This window comes from Thalassophryne amazonica, chromosome 12 (genome assembly GCF_902500255.1).
Source record: "Thalassophryne amazonica chromosome 12, fThaAma1.1, whole genome shotgun sequence".
Classification (NCBI taxonomy): Eukaryota; Metazoa; Chordata; class Actinopteri; order Batrachoidiformes; family Batrachoididae; genus Thalassophryne; species Thalassophryne amazonica.
The window spans coordinates 15,270,206-15,295,068 of record NC_047114.1 but is presented as its reverse complement, the minus strand read 5'-3'; the positions used below and the strand labels follow the sequence as shown (position 1 = coordinate 15,295,068).

General features: G+C 41.2%; 1 protein-coding gene across 1 annotated transcript in view; it reads right to left on the bottom strand.

Annotated features, from left to right (window-relative positions):
- Positions 1-6,546: 6,546 nt before the first annotated feature.
- Positions 6,547-24,863, bottom strand: part of LOC117521439 (glycogen debranching enzyme-like) — a 211,854-nt gene continuing 193,537 nt past the window's right edge. The window contains 6 exon segments of the mRNA XM_034182736.1: positions 6,547-6,759; positions 6,859-6,992; positions 11,459-11,546; positions 16,115-16,212; positions 17,154-17,365; positions 20,322-20,434. Of these exon segments, the coding sequence (XP_034038627.1) occupies positions 6,642-6,759; positions 6,859-6,992; positions 11,459-11,546; positions 16,115-16,212; positions 17,154-17,365; positions 20,322-20,434 (763 nt within the window). The 3' untranslated portion in view covers positions 6,547-6,641.

Genomic DNA, 24,863 nt, shown 5'->3' with positions numbered 1-24,863 from the left:
GTGGATCTAGCCCTTTTAAAGCCTGCGGCCCTCTAATGTTTCCTCTCTTTAGGACACCACAGTCCTCCCCTGTAAATAATTACCGCACCTTTAAAAAAATCTTTTTTTTTCTTGCACTTGGTGCAGTAATCCTTGTTCTCTTCGCTCTCCCTTCAACCTGAGATACAGGGTCTGGTTCCCAGATTTCTTGTGAATCTAGCAATGTCTCTTCCACTGCAGGTTCTGGTTCCAAAGGTTGCATTTCTTCAGAAAGTCCACGATGAAAAACAAAATCATCATCAAAAACATGAACATCTTTACTTTCATCATTTTCTGATTCTTTGTTCTTGTTTTCCACTATTTGGTTAACATGTTTCTTCACACATGACCCATTAATCAAAGTGAATGGACACAGAACGTGGGTAATCTCTCCAGTAACTCATTTTCTCCTCCTCCCCTGTAGTTTCTAACTAACACTGACTGTCTTACAGTGAAGCTTCTGAGTCTGCCCTTACTCTTGGACTCTTTCTGAACTAACAAATCTTGGACCACTTCTGACAAATTCAGCTTTATCAAAGACAACCTTGTGCAAACCTGTCTTCTCAAGAACGGTTCAGCTGGAGTTTTTCCAGTGTCACATGTGGTACATTTCTGGAGCCAAACAAAAAATTTGCAACCGAATGTTGCAGTGACTGACCACCAAGTGCTTTGCTTTTTGCCAAAGACCTCTTAAAATTTTTGATGTATTTCACCACATTAAATTTTTTTTACAAATGTGTCAAATTCACTTGAAATTAATTGAGGTCCATTGTCAATTACCACTTGTTTTGGTAACCCATAAGCAGCAAACAAGTTTGTCAAAACCTCTACGATCTTGCACGTGGTAGTAGTTGACATCGGCACAATCTCTGGCCATCTGGAACATGCATCAATCAGTACTGATAACACCTGACCCTTAGATTCAGCAAAATCCAAATGTATTTGTTCCCATGGACTTGATGCCCATTTCCCAGTATGCACAAGTGCTTTATCTGGTGCACTATGCTGATACTAGCAAATGTCACAATGATTCACTTCAGTTTCAGTATCATTGTCCATTGAAGGCCACCGCATCAAGCTTTTAGCCAGGGACTTCATTTTGACAATAACCGAGTGGCTCTCGTGTAGCGCTTTAGGCTGTCTGGTATAATGGCTCGGAATCCTGAGAGTAAACAGTCGCTTTCCACTGTTAGGTCACTTAGACAAGTGGGCGTGACCAAACTCCAATCGTCATATAGAAAGTCAAAATTTTAAAAATCTTAAAAACCAGACACATATGTTTTCAACCTATCTACTAGTTACCCTTGTACCAAATTTCAGCTCAACATCTTTTAAAAACTGCTGACCAAAGGTTCTAGGTGGCATTTTCAATATGCCCACCATGGCAGCCATAGTTGAAATCATATTTGAACAAAGTTTGGTGTCCTCATAGGTTGGAACATGCACACCGTTTTCGGTTCATTTATTCAGCGTTTTTTGACAAGATGACCTTTAAAGTGACGACTGGAAAAGTGGGTAAGATCATAGTCCAGGGGTCACATCGAGGTCAAAATTGAAAGTTTGACAAAACCTGTCGGATATGTTTTTAGGCTTGCTGACTGCTACCCATGTAGCAAATTTCAGCTCAATTGCTGCTTAAATGGCTGACAAATGGCTATATGTGATTTTTAAGATGGTTGTCATGGCAGTCATATTTGAAATCGGATGCCTCGAACAAACTTTGGTGTCCTCATGGGTAGGAACAGGCACATCAAGTTTTAGCTTCATTGCTCCAGCGTTTTCATAGAAGGTGTTTACATAAACAGAGAATGATGATAGCCAGACAACAGCCTCAGCCCACCTTCAGGGCAGTTGAGCCAAAAATGACATTTGACTTGCATTTCAAACCACCTATGAGTGAGGTTTTACACAGATTTGGAGAAAACTGATTATGTGCGTCTTTTGACTGTCTAGACCTCCAGCATCGAATCAAACTGCACATGCACATAAACCAGATTTTACCTGCAGTCTGACAAGCTGTCGAATATGCAGGGTTTAGGTTGTGGGCGGGGCTTGGGCATGTTTGAAATCAGGGAATTGAAGTGGGTTGCCTGTGCATCCACCTGCATCAGACTTTTAATGCCCATCATAACTTCTGCAGTCACGTATTTCGCACCAGAGGATGAGTGGGTTACAGGCATGAGGATCGGGGGGGTGGGGGTCTCTGGTCAGCCCACTTCTCAACAAGGAAATCTGACATCACCATTTTTCAAAAGTACATTTATTGATGTCTGTCCACTGAAACAGCTCCTATGTGTACAGCAAATGCAAATCTCATTAAAACGCTACATTTGACCGGACACAATAAAGTATGTAACTATTGTTAATAAATCAAATTCACAAATACTGACACTGGTCTACAAATGTTGCATTAAATTTAACACGCAATTAATTTGAGTCCTTGGGGAAGATGCACATGCAGACCTAAAACATCTCAGGACTTGTTTTTTTCTGTATTAGTAAAAGCATCACGTACATTTCAATTTTATAAATCCAAATTACTGTGAAAATGTGCACAAATGTTGAGCTGCACTGTTGGTCAAGCCGCATGAGGACATGAAGGCGTCTTTCATCATTTCTGTGCATGTTACAACTAAAAATAAGGCAGAGACGAAGCGCACATTTATTGAACTGCATTTGTGACATCCTCCAACATCATAACACATGACCATAAACTGAGAGACCTATCGCAGGGACTCAGAGTGCACCCTGGAATCACTCATTCACTCTTACCTGAAAATCAGCCCTGGCAGGAGGTTTTAGCCTTTTTTCACACACTGGTCTTTAGTTCCACGTTACCCCAATGTGTATTATAAATATTATTAGTTCCAGGAGGTTCAGAGAGGATGCAGGATGTTACTCTCGTACATCACATCAGTAGGTGATGAACATCTTCAGTCAGTAATGCAATAATCATGCATCAAGTATAATGTTTAATATAAGTGACATCAGTCAGTCTGCAGTTTGACATGAAAACTGCATCCTCTGAGTACTTTCTGAACCCTTTGATAGAGTTTTGCTCAACTTATGACTTTGAGAAGTGCCGATATCTTGAGGACTGCTCTTGATCTGATCAAAATTGATTGTGAGTGACAGAATAGTTTAAGCTCAGCAATTTAAAAATGTAGCACCTGCTGTTATTTGTCTGCTGGATGCATGAGCACATCTACAGTTTGTTCTGCTGTTTATACAGCGCAATATTCAGATACAAACCAGTGGGGGTGGTGAGGTCCGTGCCAGGTGATATATGGAGATGAGTGAGTGGTTGTACTGCTTCACCTCAGGGAGCTTTGGTGGCTGCTCCTGTAGATGTTTTGACATTTTGCACACAGAATCGTTTTATCACCAGAAAACCTCTCACATCTGAGACTGTCACTGAAACAGCACTGTGCCAGGCTCAAGCCCACATGGCTCTTCAAGACAGTAACAAATGACAGAGTGGTTTAATGCATGCTATGCAGAAAACACACTCATAAACTAAATACAACCACTCTGCATCCAGCGCCTTACTGTGCACTCAGATTACGTGTCATGGACATAGCAATGTGGCAATGGACACACCTCACAAAGTATGTACTATAGATTATGAAGATAAGACGCTGGAGTGCTCACTGATCTAATCTGATAACTTATTAAAGAAATAATACACACTGAGCCAGGAAAGTCATTCTGATCCTTGTCTGCACTTCACCTCTCAGTGATTAATCAGTCTGCAATACACAGCACAGTTTAAGAGCCACACCCACAATTCTCCTGTCCTCCACCATGCCTCTTCTCTGTGTTTCTCTGGGGAACTTTTCTAAATTAATGACGTGCAAAAGAGATGATTTAGCATTCTGCTCACCCAAAACTCAACATACCAACACTAAATACTCTTAAAATAAACAGAAAAAAAACAGCTTAACTAACAATATTTGTCTGTAGTTACTGTAAATACAACCCCAATTCCAATGAAGTTGGGACGTTGTGTAAAATGTAAATAAAAACAGAATACATCCATCCATCCATCCATTTTCTTCCACTTTATCCGGAGTCGGGTCGCGGGGGCAGCAGCTCAAGCAAAGCCGCCCAGACCTCCCGATCCACACACACCTCCTCCAGCTCCTCCGGGGGAACCCCAAGGCGTTCCCAAGCCAGCTGAGAGATGTAGTCCCTCCAGCGTGTCCTGGGTCTTCCCCGGGGCCTCCTCCCAGTGGGACGTGCCCGGAACACCTCTCCAGCAAGGCGTCCAGGGGGGATCCGGAAAAGATGCCCGAGCCACCTCAACTGGCTCCTTTCGACGTGGAGGAGCAGCAGCTCGACTCTGAGCTCCTCCCGAGTGACCGAGCTCCTCACCCTATCTCTAAGAGAGCGCCCAGCCACCCTGCGGAGGAAACTCATCTCGGCCGCTTGTACTCGCGATCTCGTTCTTTCGGTCATGAGCCAAATCTCATGACCATAGGTGAGGATCGGAACGTAGATCGATCGGTAAATCGAGAGCTTTGCCCCCCTACTCAGCTCTCTCTTCACCACGATGGTCCGACAGTGACCGCATCACTGCAGATGCTGCACCGATCCATCTATCGATCTCACGCTCCATCCGTCCCTCACTCGTGAACAAGACCCCGAGATACTTAAACTCCTCCACTTGAGGCAAGGACACTCCACCGACCTGAAGAGGGCAAAGCACCTTTTTCCGGTCGAGAACCATGGCCTCGGACAATGATCTGCAAATCCTCTTCAACCTATATTCAATTGAATACACCACAAAGACAAGATATTTAATGTTGAAACTGATAAACTTTATTGTTTTTGTGCAAATATTTGCTCATTTTAAAATGGATGCCTGCAACACGTTTCAAAAAAGTTGGGACAGTGGTATGTTTACCACTGTGTTACGTCACCTTTCCTAACAACACTCAATAAGTGTTTGGGAACTGTGGACACTAATTGTTGAAGCTTTGTAGGTGGAATTCTTTCCCATTCTTGCTTGATGTATGACTTCAGTTGTTCAACAGTCCGGGCGGGGTTTCTGTTGTCATATTTTGCGCTTCATAATGTGCCACACATTTTCAATGGGCGACAGGTCTGGACTGCAGGCAGGCCAGTCTAATACCCACACTCTTTTACTACGAAGCCACACTGTTGTGACACATGCTTGGCATTGTCTTGCTGAAATAAGCAGGGACGTCCCTGAAAAAGACATTGCTTGGATGACAGCATGTGTAGCTCCAAAAACTGGATGTACCTTTCAGCACTGATGGTGCCATCACAGATGTGTAAGTTGCCCATGCTATGGGCACTAACACACTCCCATACGATCACAGATGCTGGCTTTTGAACTTTGTGCTGGTAACAATCTGGATGGTCTTTTTCCTCTTTTGTCTGGAGGACACGACGTCCATGATTTCCAAAAACAATTTGAAATGTGGACTCATCACACCACAGCACACTTTTCCACTTTGCGTCTGTCCATTTCAAATGAGCTCAGGCTCAGAGAAGGCAGCGGTGTTTCTGGATGATGTTGATGTATGGCTTTTGCTTTGCATGGTAGAGTTTTAACTTGCACTTGTAGATGTAGCGACGAATTGTGTTAACTGACAATGGTTTTCTGAAGTGTTTCTGAAGATCATTTACACAATGATGTCGGTTTTTAATGCACTGCCGCCTGAGGGATCGAAGGTCACGGGTATTCAATGTTGGTTTTTGGCCTTGCTGCTTACGTGTAGAAAGTTCTCCAGATTCTCTGAATCTTCTGATTATATTATGGACTGTAGATGATGGAATCCCTAAATTCCTTGCAACTGAACATTGAGAAACACTGTTCATAAACTGCTGGGCCATTTTTTTCCCACGCAGTTGTTCACAAAGTGGTGATCCTCGCCCCATCTTTGCTTGTGAACGGCTCAGCCTTTTGGGGATGCTCCTTTTATACCCAATCATGACACTCACCTGTTTCCAATCAGGTGTTCTTTGAGCATTCATTAACATTCCCAGTCTTTTGTTGCCGCTGTCCCAGCTTTTTTGAAATGTGTTGCAGGCATCCATTTCAAAATGAGCAAATATTTGCACAAAAACAATAAAGTTAATCAGTTTGAACATTAAATATCTTGTCTTTGTGGTGTATTCAACTGAATATAGGTTGAAGAGGATTTGTAAATCATTGTATTCTGTTTTTACATTTTACACAACGTCCCAACTTCATTGCAATTGGGGTTGTATTAATCTGTGTGTGCAAAAAAAAGCACATTTGTAAATACATTTGTACCACGAAGTCTTGTTAGGTTTATAAAAACTAAAAATTAAATCTGCAAACACAATAGTTTGTTACTTTGAACTTCAGCAGGTTCTCCTCATGGACATGAATGCAGCACCAGGTATCACAACAAATACAGGACGTGAGGTCAGAGCATGTGAGGGGATGTCAAAGGATGTGACCTCATGTCCTCCGACATCGGGATGTGATGTTGTAGGATGTGAGGTCAGAGGACATGGAGGGATAACAGTGTAAGCATTTCAACATAAGTGTTTACTTTACAGCAGGACATATAACACCATGAGCACCATGAGATAAGGACACAGTTAACGGACATTTCAGTGGTCATCTAGAGGTCATAAAGGACCTCAATGATGGAGGACAGGGACCAGGCCTGGGTCTCACAGCTGAAGGGACAGTGCTGGCCATTCTCATTGGTCAGCTCTGGCAGGCCCTTCCACGGTGATCTGAGGAGACAAAGAACACACAGCAGAGGCATCCTGAACAAGCTGCAGTATAGAGAGCGTATTCACTCCCCAAACGCCAGGATAAAATCACATGCTTACCTCTCCAGGTGGGTATAATGTCGAGAAAGAACATTTTTGACCAAGGTGACAGTCCTGGCATAGGGTTCCTCTCCCATCTTCTTGGCAAAGTAGAGTTTAGCACGCAGGAAGTAGCCTATTGGCCACACCCACTCCTACAGACAAAACCAACACCACAGATACATGGATAAAAAAAACTGCAGAACGTGTTGGAAGAAAAAGGATTAATACCATTACTGGGGACATCTCAATCTGATGGGAAATGATCCCAAGTGGCTCCATCAAGGCATTATTTGACTGATCGGTATCACTTAATTAAACCAGAGTCATCAAATTAGTGTGGGCCGGTTGTCTCTGGTTCACATTATGAGGGTGGAGCTCGTGTAGCAAACAGTCAACGCGTGTTCTGCTGCTTCCCCACAGAACACCCATTTTAAAAACAATGTAACTTTCTGCTCCAAACAGACAAATCCGTTTGTCTGATAAAACTGACACGCGAGTCTCTAAAACACATCTGATTCAAACACACACACAGTTTATGATGGACAGTGTGTGTGTTATGACCAGTGATCGAAAAAAGAAGCCAGTGAGACACTGTCTCCATTTTGTAGAAAGGTAATGGGGCAATTATATTACAGTGGGACAAGTGCTAAATATTGTGGAATTTAGTTTTTATTTAATAAATATCTTCAGTTGCCTCAATGGTCAAATGTGCAGCCTTGTTGACTGCATTTAATTTTCTATGCTTGTTGAAAAATAACTAAGGCTCAGTTACAGCAAAAGCATAATCAATTTTTTCCCCATATTGATCAAATTTTGATATTATCACTATATATAATTTGATAATCCTGCCAGTTTGAAGAGTATAATGACTGAACCCTCAAAAATCCATGTCAGGTTGAAATAGTTTATTTTAATGGATGGAATTTATCCAGAGCTTTCATGGTCAAAGCACTTTACAGTGATGCCTCCCTCCCTCACCGATGTCATGCAACTGGGGGATAAAGGACCTTGTCCAGGGGCCCCGAGTGATATTCCAGTCTGACGAGGATCACCTCCAATTTTTCATGTCTCAAATATACACTCAAACCATTAAAAAAAGCATTCAGCCCCTTGGGATTTTACACATTTTAATTTGTGCCATTTCAAATACAAAAAAGAACTTCAGGCTTCTTGATATTAAAATGTCTAAAATTATCCTCCTTAAACTCAAACAAAGCAAATCTCTACAGCTTTATATATATTAAATAAAAATATCAAAGCAAAGATGGGTTGCATAAGTAATGATCCCCTTTGGTAAACCACATGTGAATAACCCGTTTTAGTGCCAGTTTTCTTTAGACAAGTCAGGGGACGGACACAAACATTTCCAAGTCACTGAATATGCAAGACACAGCTACAGACTACTGCATGGTGTTGAACAGATAGGGTAGTTCATATCAAGTTAAGAACACATTGACAACCATGTCCACCAATGATCTTGTCCTGTACTGCCATGGCTCACCCCAAAGTCCAGATGACAAAACTACATTATTACAACATGCAGTTGTTAAGTAGAATCATACAAAATACCACCATCATCAGCACAAGGGGTTGTAAATCTGGGATAAGTGTTGGTTTATTTAATTTGCTGGAAAATTTGCTGCCCTAGTTAAGAGCAGTCATGGTGTTGTGATCTCTGATTATGACACTGAAATTTGCAAAAAATTCAAACGATAGTTTCCGATATATCCACAGGCATGTTAGAGATGCTGTGATTTTTTTTTTATTTAATCTGTTTGGCCACCCCCAGCTGCCACAGTTTATCTGGTGGAGTTGTGCATTGGAGTATAGGACAGGTTTTATGACTGTTAACCTGCTTGACTCAAATCCATTTGCACATGGAGAAATGTGTGAAGCTCCTGGTGTTCCTAAGTGGTCACCCAGACAAAGGTAGAACCTACTCTCCTCAAGCTCTGAGACCTGAGAGGATCAGGTGTGCAAACAGCAGCACAATGCTTGAGATGCTGCAGTGCACGTGTCTTTTCCACTTTGGCTGAGAATGGCACTGGCTGCGACAAACTTGTTGGCTCTTCCTTTCACTATTTATGAATTTAAGAATTTAGGATTTAAATTCTGTCCAAGTCCACACATTCCCAAATCCGCTTATTCCAACTATGGGTCATGGGAGGTGATGTTTTAAAGGTTAAAAGTGGTGGGCTTAAGAGACCAGAGAATCCTTGGATCAAATCCCAATCAGACCAGAAAATCACAAAGGCCACTTGGGCAAGGTTCTTAATTCCAACACTGCTCCTGGTGTGCAGTGGAGCACCTTATATGGCTCTACCCTGACATCGGTGTGAATGGGTGAATGTGGGACATCTTTGTAAAGCACTTTTCCATCTGAAACAGAGGGATAAGTGTTATAGAAATGCAGTTCATTTGCCATTTATTTTATGAGGAGCAGAGGCCCACCTATAGACAGACACTTCATCGTGCCACTCACACAAACAGTGAATTTATAGTTTCCAATTCGTCAGTAGCATGTCTTTGGAAGTGGGAGGAAGCTGGAGCACTTGGAGAGAATCAACAAAAATATGGGTAACAAATGCAAAGAACCAGATGGGATTTGATCCTGGGACTTTCTGGCTATGAGGTAACATTGTGAACCACTAAGTCACTTGGCTGCTCAAGTCCAGGCATCTGAACCTGAAATAATGTTAGTAAAAACAAGGATCTTGCAAGGAGGACGGTGCTAGATTGTGGATGTTTGGAGATGACACAGCAACTTATGGTCCCTTCCACTGCCTATGTACAACTGTGCTCAAAGGTTTACATACACTGGCAGAATTTTAGATTTTTTTGGCCATTTTTCAGAGAATATAAATGATAACACAAAACCTTTTTTCCACTCATGGTTCATAGGTGTGTGAAGCCATTTACTGTCAAACAACTGTGTTGACTCTTTTTAAATCATAATGACAACAGAAACTAACCAAATGAACCTGATCAAAAGTTTACATACCCTGGTGATTTTGACTTGATAACATCCAAACAAATGGGTTTGAATGGCTACTAAATGTGACAGACCCTTGCATCTTTCATCTAGTGCTGCACTGACGTTTCTAGTTTCTGAGTCATAGGAAAAGCAAAAGAATTGTTAAAGAAAAGGTAATTGAACTGCACAAAACAGGAAAGGGATATAAAAAAAGATATCAAAAGGACTGAAAATGCCAGTCAACAGTGTTCAAACGCTAATCAAGAAGTGGAAAATGAGGGATGCTGTTGGAACCAAACCACAGCCAGGTAGGCCAACAAAAATTTCAGCAACAACTGCTAGGAATATTGTTTAAGACGCAAAAGTAAACCCACAAATAACTTCAACTGAAATACAGGACTTTGAAAAAAGTGGTGTGGCTGTTTCAAGATGCACAATAAGGAGGCACTTAAAGAAAAATGAACTGCAAGGTTGAGTCGCCAGAAGAAAGCCACACCACTTTTTTCAAAGTCCTTTTTTCAAAGAGAACAAAGTCATTTTGAGTAATGATACCAAAACTGAACTTTTTGACCACAACCATAAACATTACAATTGGAGAGGAGTCAACAAGGCCGATGATGAAAGATACACATCGACTGTGAAACACGAAGGTGAATCGATGTTTTGGTGATGTGTGAGCTACAAAAGCACAGGAAATGTGGTCAAAATTGATGGCAGGATGAATGCAGCATGTTATCAGAAAATACTGGAAGAAAAATTGCACTCATCAGCCCAGAAGCTGTGCATGGGACGTACTTGGACATTCCAACATGACAACAATCCAAAACACAAGGCCAAGTCAACCTGCCATTGGGTACAGCAGAATAAAGTGAAGGTTCTGGAGTGGCCATCTGTCTCCTGACCTCAATATCATTAAGCCACTCTGGGGAGATCTCAAACATGCGGTTCATGCAAGACAGCCCAGGAATTTACAGGAGCTGAAAGCTTTTTGCCAAGAAGAATGGGTAGCTTTACCATCAGAGAAAATAAAGCACCTCATCCACAACTAAAAACAAGAGTCAAGACAGAAGTCAGACAACCAGAGCAAGAATTTTAGCTGAGGAAGCTTCTGCCATTAGAAGCGAAACATCCTCGCGTCAAGCAACCCAGTCCAGTCGAAAAGTCAAGCTTCTCTACTATAAAAACAAAAGACTTCAAGCTGTCATTGATCCTAAAGGGGGCAATACAAGGTATTAAGAATTGGGGTATGTAAACTTTTGATCAGGGTCATTTGAGGAATTTGTGTTGTGATTATGATTTAAAAAGAGTAAACAGCTGTTTGACAGTAAATGGCTTCATGCAACAACTAACCATGAGTGAAAAAAAAGTTTTGTGTTATCATTCATATTCTCTGAAAAATGGCCAAACAAATCAAATCATTATTTTTTTTAGTTTATTTTTATTTTGACACTTGGTGTTTCAGCAGATATTGGCTCCAGGTTTTAATGAGCAAGAATGCCACCAGTCATCATCATTTTGATTAATTTTTCATTTTTAGTCTAGGTTTTCATTCAAATAAATAAATCCTGAGTGAAAAATATAAAAAATTAAAATCTTCCAGAATGATTAAAACACACACCATGCTGCTGTACTTTTTCCACTCACCGGTCCTTGATGGTAGTTGAAGCCTTTTGCCAAGTTGTAGCAGTCGTTATCGAGTGCGTTGTCATAGATGCCACAATACACCATGTCACTATGGTAATAACAGAATAGAATAGAGCCTCTATTGTCATTGCACATACATACATACAACAAAACTTGTCCTCTGCATTTAACCCATCCTAATTACAGTCAGACACAATCTAACCACTAGGAGCAGTGGGAAGCCACAGTCCAGTGCCCAGGGACCAAGTCCAAATGTAGACGCTGTCTTGGTCAGGGGGAGAGAAAGGAGCAGACCCTAAATAAGCATGTTTTTGATTAACATAAATTCTAAATAATATGTTAATATGGAATATCGGAATGTTAAAAACTGTGAAAGATGTTGATTCATAAGTGCATACTGTAACAAAGACTTGTTCCTTCTCCCAAAATTAATGAACAAAACACCAGTGTACAAATTTAAGTCACTATGACTAATTTATCTTAAATAATTACAATATATGACCACAACATGAACCTGCTGAAAACATTCAATGAATAACATGAGAAAAATTGTGAGAAGACCTGAAAATGCCTGAGAAAGACTGTAAAGATACCATGAGGATAAAACTAATGAAAATTTTTGACTCGCAGTTAGGACTTTGCTCAAAAAAGAAAAGTATATGAAACTGGACTTATAAAGTGAAATAAAAAAAAAAAGACTTTGCTCTAACTGCCCTGCGGAGCTGACTGTTATAAACAGTGGTGTATAGCTGAACCTTCTGTTCAGGGTTCTTGTGGTTTATCCTTCAGTTAGTTGTGAACCACTGAATCTCAATCAGATTGTAAAAGTAGTGCGAAAGCAAGAAAAGCTGGAGAGACTTGTGGTACGGCAGAAGCACATGTCAGGACTGAGCTATGGTTGGACCAGATGTGTTTGAAGGACCGTAGTCCTTTGAGGCCTCTGGAAGCAGACTGATGGTCGCTAGACCACAGATGGTACTGTAAGTCATCTAATCACAGACTCCTTTATATCTCCGTCACACTTAGCACAAATGAGGCCGAATTCCGAACAAATGAGGATTCAACCCACATTCGGGCACATTCGAGGTGCATACGAAACCCTCGTGCAGCATTCTTACAACAGTCAGCAGATTCGTGCGGCCAGAGCACATGCACTCTACACTTGTGGTGCGCACATGGTGAAAAACATATCAAACGGTGGTCAAGGTGCAGTTGTACTGCAATCTAACTGCAGTCGTAATATTCAAACGGCAGGAAAATGCAATTTGAGGCATTCAGAGAGAGTTCGAGGGGCTGTCTGAAATGTTTGGGCTCGGCAAATCCTGACTAAATGTCTCGACCATGGCCCTGTCACACTAGAGGCCAAATGCCGCAAGAATTGACATTCGACCTACATTTGGCCAAATTTGAGGCACACTCAAAATCCCCGTACAGCATTCTTGAGTGCAAATCCTACACAGTCGGGCACATTCGCCCGGCCAGGCAAAATGTAGAGCACACGCACAGCACTGTCAAGGTGTATTCAAGGTGGGAAAAGCTCGTAAGGTGGTTGCAGTACAGTCTGATCACAGTTTGACTGCCTTCTAAATGTTCTGATGGCATCAAGACAACAGTCGAGACAGTCTGATCGTGTACAAAGGTAAATTGCCATGTCAGGCCCAGCAAAACCTACCGGCATGTCCAGATTGTGGCATGGATGAGCCATATGTGCACCTGCACTGGATCCAGTTCAGGGAGTGCAAATGAAATATTGTTTGTGTATATCAAAGTCCATTTGGCAGCTCTGAAACTTACATTTCACTTGAAGAAATAATTTAAAAATGTCACCTCCATCAAGCATTTATTTAAGTATTTAAAATGGAAAAAAATTATTACTCCAGAGGCCAGTAAAAATACAATCTTCATCTTCAGATATGTAAGAACTCATGGTGAAAATATGAAACTGTTATTAAACTGGCCACATGGCTAAATGAGGATGTGAAAACAGGCAATTTTTAGAAATACTTAAATTCAAGCATATTTATAAAAATTGCTCGGGCTCTCCTGAAATAGCAATAAGTTTGGTTTTCTTATAGATGTGGCCCAATATGTCAAAACCTATAGGAGAAAAAAAAAAACAGTGCTTTATCCAGCATACGTTTTGAGTAATAAGCACTTAAAGGTAGTAGCATGTTCTTGCATTTTAATTTTCAACCATTCTCAGAGCCTGGTGAGGAGAAAATGGCACAAGATATACAACATCTGACAGGATTTTCACATTCTACAGAAAAACCTAGCCCTAGACACTGACTTTCAAAGCTGTGAGATATTAATGCTGGAAAGTGCACCAAGAGCCCAGTTTGGTAAAATTCAAATTATTAAAATTTCCAGGGGCTGTGGCTTCAAGCACCTGTAAATTTATTCAGAAGAATCTGAGAGGGTGACCTGGAAAGTTCCTCCAAAATTGGGTGATTTGAGATGTGCTGACCTAAAGGCAGTCTGCATGACATCAGCTGAATCCTCAAGATAAACTTAAGATGTCTGTGGTCTGAGTTCACAAACTGCTCGCATCTTTAGATCCTACAGTTCTGCAGATAATAAAAGTAAGTCCCTTCAGGTGCTCCCTTGTTTGCACTCGGGGTCGCCACAGCAAATTTGAGGTGAATCTGCATGTTGAATTGGCACAAGTTCTAAGTCGGATGCCCTTCCTGACACAACTCTGCATTACATGGAGAAATGTGGCAGGGGCGGGATTTGAACCACGATCCTTCCGTACTGAAACCAAGCGCACTAACCACTTTGTCACCACCCCTGCCTGAATCTCCGGCAATTTACTCTGAGAATGGCTATTCAAACACAATTTCATTAAACTTAAGTTTGAAATGGTCCTGGAACAGCATTTTCATTTTGTGGCTGGTTCCAAAGGAGCAGAACTGAAGACTGAAAACTGAACATGTCCAGAGGACACTGTTAGCTGTTAATGAAAACTGACAATGTAACATTTATTTTCACAACGAGCTATAGTTTACAATACAAATCAGCCTACACAGCTAATGCAGCGGTAGCTGCATTCTCTCGCCTGCACAACCGCCTCGACACGTTTGAGCTCCGGGTCATAAACAGACCGAAACACATGAAAATTCAGTAAGGTATATCTTCTATTATACATTCCAAATCTAAGGTGGAACTCTATTAGTGTATACTAAGGTTCACCTAAACATCTGAAAAAAAACAGAAGGGGCAGAGCCACTTAGGTTCCTGGTCTTGAGAACCAGGTATGTAGGTTTAAATGGTTTACATGACCACTTTCCATCGCATCATCACTTTTTCTTTGCATTTTCACTTTGTTTGCATCTAATTTGCCCAAAAAGTCAGAGAAAGTGCCATGTCTCTGTCCCCGGAAGCAGAGGAAATGACATCATATGCGTCATATTTTACCCCTTTAGCACCCGCCCTCAAACGAGACTGCGCTGTCCAACTGAAGGAAATAAGGCAAAAGTGAGACCAAGCAACTGATACAGCAGGGACCTAATCCTCAGCCTGCAGCAGTGGAAACACCGGGAGGGAATGCTCCAATCCCAATGACCCCTTTAATACTTCCATTACCTTGGCCAGAAGTGCCACAGCATGGTTGGGGAAATAACTGGTCTAAGCCCCTTCAGGGGATTCCAGGGAGATGTATTATGACGCATTATTAGCATGTTATGGGAGTTCAGAGTTTGGGTTTGTTTTTATTATTGTTATTGTAGTACATCCTGGTTTAGCAGTACTGTTAGTGTTATAGCTTTGTTGTGCTTTTCTAGTTCAAGTAGTGTAGTCCGTTTGGTGAAGAGCTATGTTGTGACAATGGGTGAAAGGTGCCTTGCGTTTGATGTCTTCTGCCACTGTCTTTGTTGTTGTGTGTCAAAAGTAAATTACACTTCTTTGCGGCAGCTGCCCCGCCCCTTTCTGCTGGGGCAGGGCTGAGCTCCTCACAGCAGCGTGACTGTTGCAGACACACAACACACAGGAAATAACATGTATGATTTTAGGGTTTACAAACGTTTTGACCATTAAGCTTTACTCACTTTGCTAGCAAAAAAATGTTAGCAGACTGAAATTGGTCCATTGATGGTTTTCAAAGTTAGCTGAAAAGCTAATGTGCTAATGAAAAAGTTTCCTTCGCTAATTAGTGGTTAGTGGATTTGCGGAACTGTGCCCATCACTGCTCTTTGCACACCATGCTGCTCAGCGTAATAGCAACGTCTGGTGGCTAATGTGAGAACTGTCACGTCACATCTCACCTCAATGTTCCCTCACCTGATTTGAAATGAGCGACAGGTACCAAAATGAACCCCGAAAGTCAGGAAACCGCTGATTGGCGGGTTTTTGTCATCCCTGAAAAGTGTAGTTGCCAGGCAGTGTGACGCAAAAGCACTGACTGCATGAAAGCGACTGGACGTTTGGCTGACTGCAACAAATCAGATGTGGATGATGCAATGCACTGTGGGTAGAATTTTGTAGATATGCGATATGGAAAATCCTTTCCCAGATTCAAAATCTGAAATATGCTTGAAAATTTCACTAGAAAGCACACGCGCACACACACACACACACACACACACACACACACACACACACACACACACACACACACACACACACACACACACACATATATATATGAACATGCATTACTCAGGGTCAAGTGTCTTCATCCCCAATGGACCCAGGAGTTTTTTCTCCGCCACCTCGAGAGCCCTCCAGGCGTTGTCCACAGTAAACAGCTCAGGGGCCTAGCAAACACATTCAAGTAGCCAAATTAAACTCAGAGTGCAAACTCATCTCTACCATTTGGTGAACAAATTCACTGGTTCAATACAGACACCAGGGGTGTGACAAGATCTTGTGCCACAATATGACAAAATGTATATTACATTTTGTGGAGGTGAAAAGGTGTCTCACTGAGCAGAGCAGCTCGTCTTTTTTACAGCTGTTCTGGGCTTTATTCTGAAAATGTCTCCGCTTTTCAGTTTTGTGTGTTGTCAGTGTCACTGCAGCTCCAAGGCACAGCGTGTTCATACTCTGACGAGCTGATTCGTGACAAATCTACTGACTGCGATTCCACAAAACCAGTCAGTTCGAGTGTAAGCGTGCAAGTGAGGACAAAAGAGCAGACAGAAAGAGACGGAAAAGAGTGAGAGCTAAACACAGAAAAAGAGAGACAGATTCACCAATGCATCAGGGAGGGTGGCAGGAGGACCAACAACAGAGGCAAATAACTGATTGAGAATAAAAAAAAGCTCATATTGAGAGCAGTAAAAGTGCTGGTTCATGGTTCATGGTTGATGATCAGTGAAGACTGCAGCTCCGTGTGCTGATTTAGTAATAAATAACTAGTTGACTAATATTATGAAAAATTTCTCAACTAGTAAAGACCAGTAGTTGTGAAAAACTGAGAAGCCAGTACAGAGTTTTCAAAATGCATATTTTAACTTCAGTCAAATAAAAAGTAATTTTTCCAGCCATATGTTTCATTATTGAAGTTTTCCTTAAAAAAAAAAAAAAATCATCTTGCCTCGTGAGTATCGTCACACCCCAAACAAATTTATTCTTCTGACATTATCATATATATTTGCTGTTTGAATGATTTAAATTTCATTATGATGAATGAGTAATGAGCTGTCATAAATCTCAAGGTGTTAAATAAAATCTACGTTTAAGTCTGTCTACTTACCACCACCATAGCAATAGTGAAGTTGGGCCGTAGTTGGTAGTCACACCAGGGGCTGGAGGCTCCAAAGCTGTCCTTATAGATGCCTGCTTTATGCACTAGCTCAGGGTGACTCTCATTGGGATCGTTTGGGTCATCAGACACCCAAAAATGAGTTTCAAAAGACTTCTGGAGCTGGTCGTTCCACTGAGAGTAAGAGATAAACTCTTCTTTACCTGCAAATAAGAACATCTGTTTAAGTACAGGAGATAAGTGTGCTTTGTGCTTTCATGTTTGCAACAAATGTGGTTCTTAGACTGATCAGAGGACCGTGGGTCTGAGACTGCAATCAGAAGACCGAGGATCTCAGAATTTTAACAGAGGTCTGTGGTTCTCAGACTGTGATCAGAGGACCGTGGTTCTTAGATGGCAGTCAAAGGCTCGCATGCTGTTGAGAAAGCCCAAGCAGCCGCCGTTGCTTCTGTCCAAACAGTCCACACAATGTGTTAACATGTTTTCAGTTCTCTTGACGACTCTCATGTAGGCAGAGTGAGGAAAAAAACTGTGTAAAACTTTCATGAGGGGCAATCATATGGCTCAGAATTCAGTGAATCTAAAACTGAACTCAAATTACACTGTACCCTAGTTTTACTACGCCCAGTGAGACATTGGCATCAATTTGACCAGCTAACGCTTAGCCTAGGCTCATGTGTCATACATCACACTGACAAAGTGAGGAACCTTGGTATAATTTTTGATCCTACATTGTCCTTTGACCTGCACATTAGAGATATTACACGGGCTGCTTTCTTCCACCTGCGAAATATAGCAAAGATTCGTCCCATCCTGTCTATGGCTGATGCTGAGACCCTGATTCATGCATTTGTTTCTTCTAGATTGGACTACTGCAATGTTCTGTTTTCTGGTTTATCGCAGTCCAGTATTAGGGGTCTCAAAATGGTTCAAAATGCTATTGCCAGACTTTTGACAGGAAGCAGAAAGTTTGACCACATTACACCCATTTTGGCATCTCTTCACTGCCTTCCTGTCCCTGTGAGATCAGATTTTAAGGTTCTGTTACTAACCTACATAATTATTCACAGACTAGCCCCTCCCTCCTAGCTGACCTAATTAAACCCTACGTACCGGCCCAGGCTCTACGTTCTCAATGTACAGGACTAGTTTGTATCCCTAGGGTGAATAAAAAGTCTGCGGGTCACAGAGCTTCTCTTATTGTGCACCTGTTCTGTGGAATGATCTCCCTGCATTAGATTTAACTGCAGCCTTTGACACTGTTGACCACCAAATGTTATCTCACCTTGAATCGTGCATTGGATTAAATGGCACTGTGCTCAAATGGTTCAAGTCCTATTTGACTGGTCGGTGCTTTTCTGTAAACCTTGGTCCCTCTGCGTCACAGAAAGCCCCTTTGACTTGTGGAGTACATCAAGGTTCAATCTTAGGGCCAATTCTATTTTCACTCTATTTGCTTCCTTTGGGATCAATTTTTAAGAAATATAACATTCAGTTTCACTGCTTTGCTGATGATGTGCAGATTTATTTACCTCTGAACCTTAAAACAAACTCATCTGCCATCCTACAGACTTGCTTTCAAGAAGTCAAAGACTGGATGTCTTTAAACTTTTTGAATCTAAATGAAAGCAAAACAGAGATTGTGGTCCTTGGTGACCTTGACCTTTCTGCCCTTGGTTCACTTGCCTCCTACTGTCGTTCATCTGCTAAGATCCTTGGTGTTTTTATAGACAGCTCTTTTAAATATGAGAAGCAGATCAACACAGTGGTCAAAACAAGCTTCTTCCAGCTTAGACTTTTTAGTAAAATCAAGCATTACCTGCCCCCAAAACAGCTGGAACAGGTTGTGCATGCCTTGATCACGTCTCGTTTAGACTACTACAATTCTCTGTATGTTGGTCTTAATCAGTCGTCTCTGCAACGCCTCCAGATGGTGCAAAATGCAGCTGCGTGTCTGCTCACTGGAGCCAAACGGCACCAACACATTTCTCCTGTTTTATCTTCACTGCACTGGTTACCTGTTGCTTTTAGAATTGATTTTAAGATTTTGTTGCTTGTTTTTAAATCAATTCACGGTCAAGCCCCATTCTATTTATCTGATATGCTGTCATTGCACACTCCAGGAAGAGCCCTCTGCTTCGCGGACCAGAGTTTACTGGTCTGTCCCAGGTCTAAGCTGAAAACCAGGGGAGACAGAGCCTTTGCTGTTGCGGGGCCCAAGCTCTGGAACTCTCTGCCATTAAATGTCCGACTGGCTCCTTCAAGTGACTCTTTTAAGACCCTTTTGAAGACACATCTTTTTGCACTGACTTTTAACACAAGATGAGCTGAATACTGCCACATCTTTTATTGTCTTGTTGATTTATTTTGTTCTTGTATTTAACAATGTAATTTTAATTCCTTTTATTGTACAGCATTTTGGGGCAGTGTTGACTGTTTGTAAATGTGCTTTATAAATAAACCTGACCTTGCATCTATAAAACAGATTCTGTAGAGACTTTCAAGTCCAGACTTAAGAAGCAATTATTTTCCCTTTCATATGGCTACCCTTTTAAATTAATTTATTATTAGACCGAGTGGGTCTTTTAGTGAAGTTTAGGGCTAGTGGCCGGCGACCACCTTATTATTTCTTCTGTTTTCTTGTTGCTAAATGCTGATAAATTATATCTTATTTGTTGTCTTTCTGCTGCCCGATTCTGTTTTTCTCTCTGTGTAAGGTGTGGCTCCATCCAGAGATGGGATCGGGTGTTTTGCTTCTGCAGGCCTCCCTTCTTGTGCACCAGCATGGACTCCCAAAATCTCCTGTATAATTTCCTGTATTGTCAATTCTGTCATTAGCATGGCCCAAGCAGAGGGTCACCCCTTTGAGTTTGGTCTACTTGAGGTTTCTTCCTCAAATCATCAGAGTGAGTTTTTCCTTACCACTGTCGCCTGTGTGCTTGCTCTAGGGGTTGGTAAGGTTAGACCTTACTTGTGTGAAGTGCCTTGAGGTAACAATGTTGTGATTTGGAGCTATATAAATGAAAATAAATTGAAATTGAAATTACTTAAGCGGTAGCTCCACTCGGTAGGTTTTACCATCCCAGCTTCACTTGTATGGACACAAAATAAATACAAGTTGCAAAGATCTGTGTGCGTGCAAGTGTGTGGCAGTCATACCATCTCTGTGTGCTTTAGCTCCATCATAAGGGAACAGTCCTTTGGCATTGAGCTCTGCAATCCAGCGGACAGCTGATTTACTGAGACCAACAATCTCGACTGCTGCTCCATCTCTAAAGAAACCAAGTCAGACACACAGCAGTAAATGTGGCACATTTATACACTAAAGTCATCCAGGAGCAGAAGCAGCTTTCTCTTTGTAAGGTTGCTGGTGGTCATTTAATATTATTCACTGGCGCCATCTTTGCTGAACAAAATAAAAATAATTAAAATATATATTTTAGTAAATTTATTAAATTACATTTATGAAGGGCATAAAATCTCCAAAACAATAACGGCTCACTATTTTAGCAGGTTTCTTTAGGGGGTGGCAGAAAAAACTGACTCTTAGATACAGCTTCAATGGGCTGAGGCACCTTACATAGGCCAGAATGAATCTTTTGTGTGGATATAATTAATTATTTTGCCACAAGAAACTGTTGAATTTGAAACAACAAAAAAGCTGTGTAATTTCCGACGGTACTTGAATGCAGCATCAGCAGGAGCTGCTGCGTGCGCTTATTATTTTTTATTAAATATAAAAATATGAGTGTAGGAATAACAATCCAGCCATTCTGTACATGTGGCAACGGGTAGATGAATCAAAATGATGATATAAAGAGCTGTTCTGGAAGGAAGAATTCACATTGTGGATCAGTGATCAGCTGGTGGAAATAACCATTTGAATGGCATGTCGTACAAAGGTCGAACATATCGTGCTATCGCCGTGCAGCTGCACGAAATCATCATCTGTGTCGAACCGTGGCTGAATGACACAATCGAGGCAGCCTTCACACCAGCAGCCGAATGTCATCAAATGCCAGATGAATGACCATTCGACCCACTCTTGTCTGGAGTCGGTTGTGAGTCCAGGTGCCATCCACGAACATCCAGCACCACTGGCAGAGCACACAGAAAAGGCGGGGCCATTCTTGTTGCCAGCATGAGAGTAGAGAGCAGCTAACAAATTTCGACCTGGCTGTGTGAACTGCAGCACATTTTCTAAGTGCGCAACAAGTGTGCTGTTACCAAGCAACACACTTCATCCAAGGCCCAGAAACACGTGGTGTGCGAGTGTGACAAGTGTGCCTTAATTGAGAGAGTGGCATCATCTCAGAACATGGTGCCATTTTGGTTCCAACTGCACTGAACTACTGAATGAACCTTTAATGTTTTCAACATTTTTTTAAAATAATTTAACCACATACAGCAATACATCCAGGTACAGGTACTATCAAAATAAATATAAAAATAATTAAGCTATCAAATTTACATAAATTTACAATTTATGATGATTTATTTAATTAATTTAAAGCCTGATTTATGCTTCTGCAGTTCTGTAACTCTGTCATGCAATGACGTGCGTGACAGTTTTAAAGTTCTCTGTTTCTGGATTATGCTTTATTATGGACTAACTTGACCCTCAACATGCTTTTCTTTCATCACCTCCAAATCAAAGGAAAGATGTACATTTTCCTCTTTTACCAACTTCGTGCTGTAAATATGTGGACTTTTTTGATCCATTTTTTTTAACCAACGTGCACTGCAAAAACTATTATAATATGATGGCAAACAAAGGAGTGAAAGCAGAAAAGTGTCAAATCACAACCTTTTGTGTCTGATTTAACAGGTGCACGTCCAGGATGCGGCTCAGAGTCTGAGCGTGGTATGAAAAAAAAAAAAAAACGGTCCAGCTTTTAATCACAGAACTGACTCTGGTCCCAATTTCCTCAAATCGACAAGTGTCAGAGCTAGGGATGGGTACTGATAAGATTTTATCGATATCGATACCATTATCGATCCGATTCCTTATCGATACCTCTTGTGAATTTTCTGTGTACTAAAAGTAGGCTTTACAGGTTTTCTATGTCAACAACATTTTATTGAGTCTTAAAGTAAATAAATATGAAACTGGTCACTGGATCCTTAAACTCTGGACATAAATAAACTCTACATGGTGGATCTTTGATCTCTCAACATAAATAGAAATAAACAAAATCTGTAGTTTTTGTCAAACGCATTTCCTTTCTGACATTATTGGCATGAATGTCTTTTCATACATCCGAGCTGAGCTCTTGTAGCTGGCTGTGCTGCACATCAGGATGTAATTCATAGAGAATGCAGCACGTCTCATTTTGTGAGGAAAAAACATTTTAGTCGATTGTAGTTTATTGTCTGTATTACAGCGTTTGGAAAGAGGTGTCACTTTATTTCAGTGGTGTCTAAATTATTCCAGAAAGGGCCAAGAGGGTGCAGGTTTTCTTTGCAGCCACTGACTTCAGCAGGTGATTTCACTGATTAACATCCCTTTGAGCAGGTGGGATGAGTTCATCAGTGAAATCACCTGCTAGAGTCAGTGGCTGCAAACAAAATCTGCACCCTCTCAGCCCTTTCTGGAATAGTTTGGACACTGCTGTTTTATTGAAAGCGGCATTTCGTTTTGACTTTATTAATTCTGACTGGACTCTGTCTCAGCAGAGAGCCGCACGGCGTTTGGAGCTGTGCCAACACAATGGAACAGAACGTTTCTTGACTGCAACAAGAGTCCCAGTTAGTGACTTTAATACACACAAAAGTGACTCACGATTGACATATTTTAATGGCCTTGAGAGGGGTTAAGAAACGGACTTTTTGCTTCTGAAGAGTTGCTGTTGTTATTGCTATTATTATTATTATTATTAATATATAAATAAAAATCAATTAAAAAATATTAAAATTTTTAATACATTTGATTCTTTTACGACAACAAACACTGAGCCATTAATTATTATACAGAAAAAAAATGCACACAAACGTGCTGAGATGCGAACAGCTAATGCTAACTTTAATGCATGCAGCTAATGCATCTGTCCCGTTTTTAAGTTATAAAATACATCTATCAGCTGTTTCAGAAGACCATAACAGGTCAGTTTAACATAAAAAGGTAAATATTACTCACAGATATATGCTCTTTGGGGGTTTTAGCGGGGAAAAAATTAAGATAAAGCAAAATAAAACAAAGAACCAATGAGCCAGCGGATCGAAGCAATACTTCATTGGTACACGCTTCAAAGTGGAGTCTGCTCTCATCCACAGCATGTCTTTTTCCTGATTCTCTCCCCTCAGCCCCAACCAGTCCCAGCAGAAGACTGCCCCTCCCTGAGCCTGGTTCTGCTGGAGGTTTCTTCCTGTTAAAAGGGAGTTTTCCTTCCCACTGTCCCCAAGTGCTTGCTCATAGGGGGTCGTTTTGACCGTTGGGGTTTTTCTGTAATTATTGTATGGCTTTTGCTTTACAATATAAAGTGCCTTGGGGTGACTGTTTGTTGTGATTTGGCGCTATATAAATAAAATTGATTTGATCTGTTGTTATATTTAACCAAAGACAAAATTTATATTCCAATTTATTGTGTTACATGTTACTTTCATGTGATTTGTCATTTGCTAGCCAAAGAAGAAAGAAGGTATATGTCATTCATTGTGTGGTGTGTTTTTCAAATAACTTTCTTCGGGAGAAATCTGAAGCCAAATTGGCGGAGCATTTGACCATGTGCTTGGCCTCTTTAGAATGACCCTGAAGCAAAGGAACGCTTTCTTCCACCCTCTTCAAGTCTTTCTCCTGGGCTCTTGTCTCTGGATGCCTTTTCCCTGAACTTCTCCTCCATTTTTTTGATACTTAGTCTTAGCTTGTGGCTTTTGTTTCATTGTGTTTCTTTTTGTTCCATAACTTTCATTGTTTGATGCACCCATTTTTAATAACTTTTAAGGTATGAGTCAAGTCCTCTGCATTTTGAAGACAACTTCCTGAGTCTTTCAAATTAAGAGCGACTTTGCGAGTCTCCAAATTCTTCATTTTGTGGTCAATGACAAAAGTGTTTTTCTGAACTTTAATTCTTCTCCACAACTTCCTTTGCCAAGCTTTGACCTTTTTATAAATTTTTACAAAGACTTTAAATTGATTTTTCACAGGTTTTGGAAACCACCAGAGCATTTTTGACAGCAAACACCAAAGCCTTCATCATGGGTCGGTCAGCAGGCATGGACATGCCATCTGGCGTCCTGGGCAATGTCCCATGGGTCGAGGTGCATTTTTGGGCTGGCTGTCATAATTTAAGCAAAACTGTATATTATAAATAATGTTTATGGCACCATGGTGCATTTTTGGGCTGGCTGTCATGATTTAAGCAAAACTGTATATTATGAATCATTTTTATCGACAGCGACAGCCCACTGGTTAATTTTTTTGAAGGACATTGGGCTAATTCAATGAAATCTCTCAGGCCATTTCAGCTGACCGGAGTTGGAGAGTGGAAATGGATGAACCACAAAAGCACAAGGGGGGGAGCAGAAAAGCTGCGAGAAAAGTCTAAAAAACCTACAAGTGGATGCAGAAAAATGTGCCAAACTTACTGATATGTTTGCCACTGCCACCACAAGTTTGACAGCACTGGTGGTGCAGGAGAAGGAGAGAGATGTGACCCACTGTCAGCCCAGTTAGAATTCGCCGAAATGTTTATGAAGAGAGAC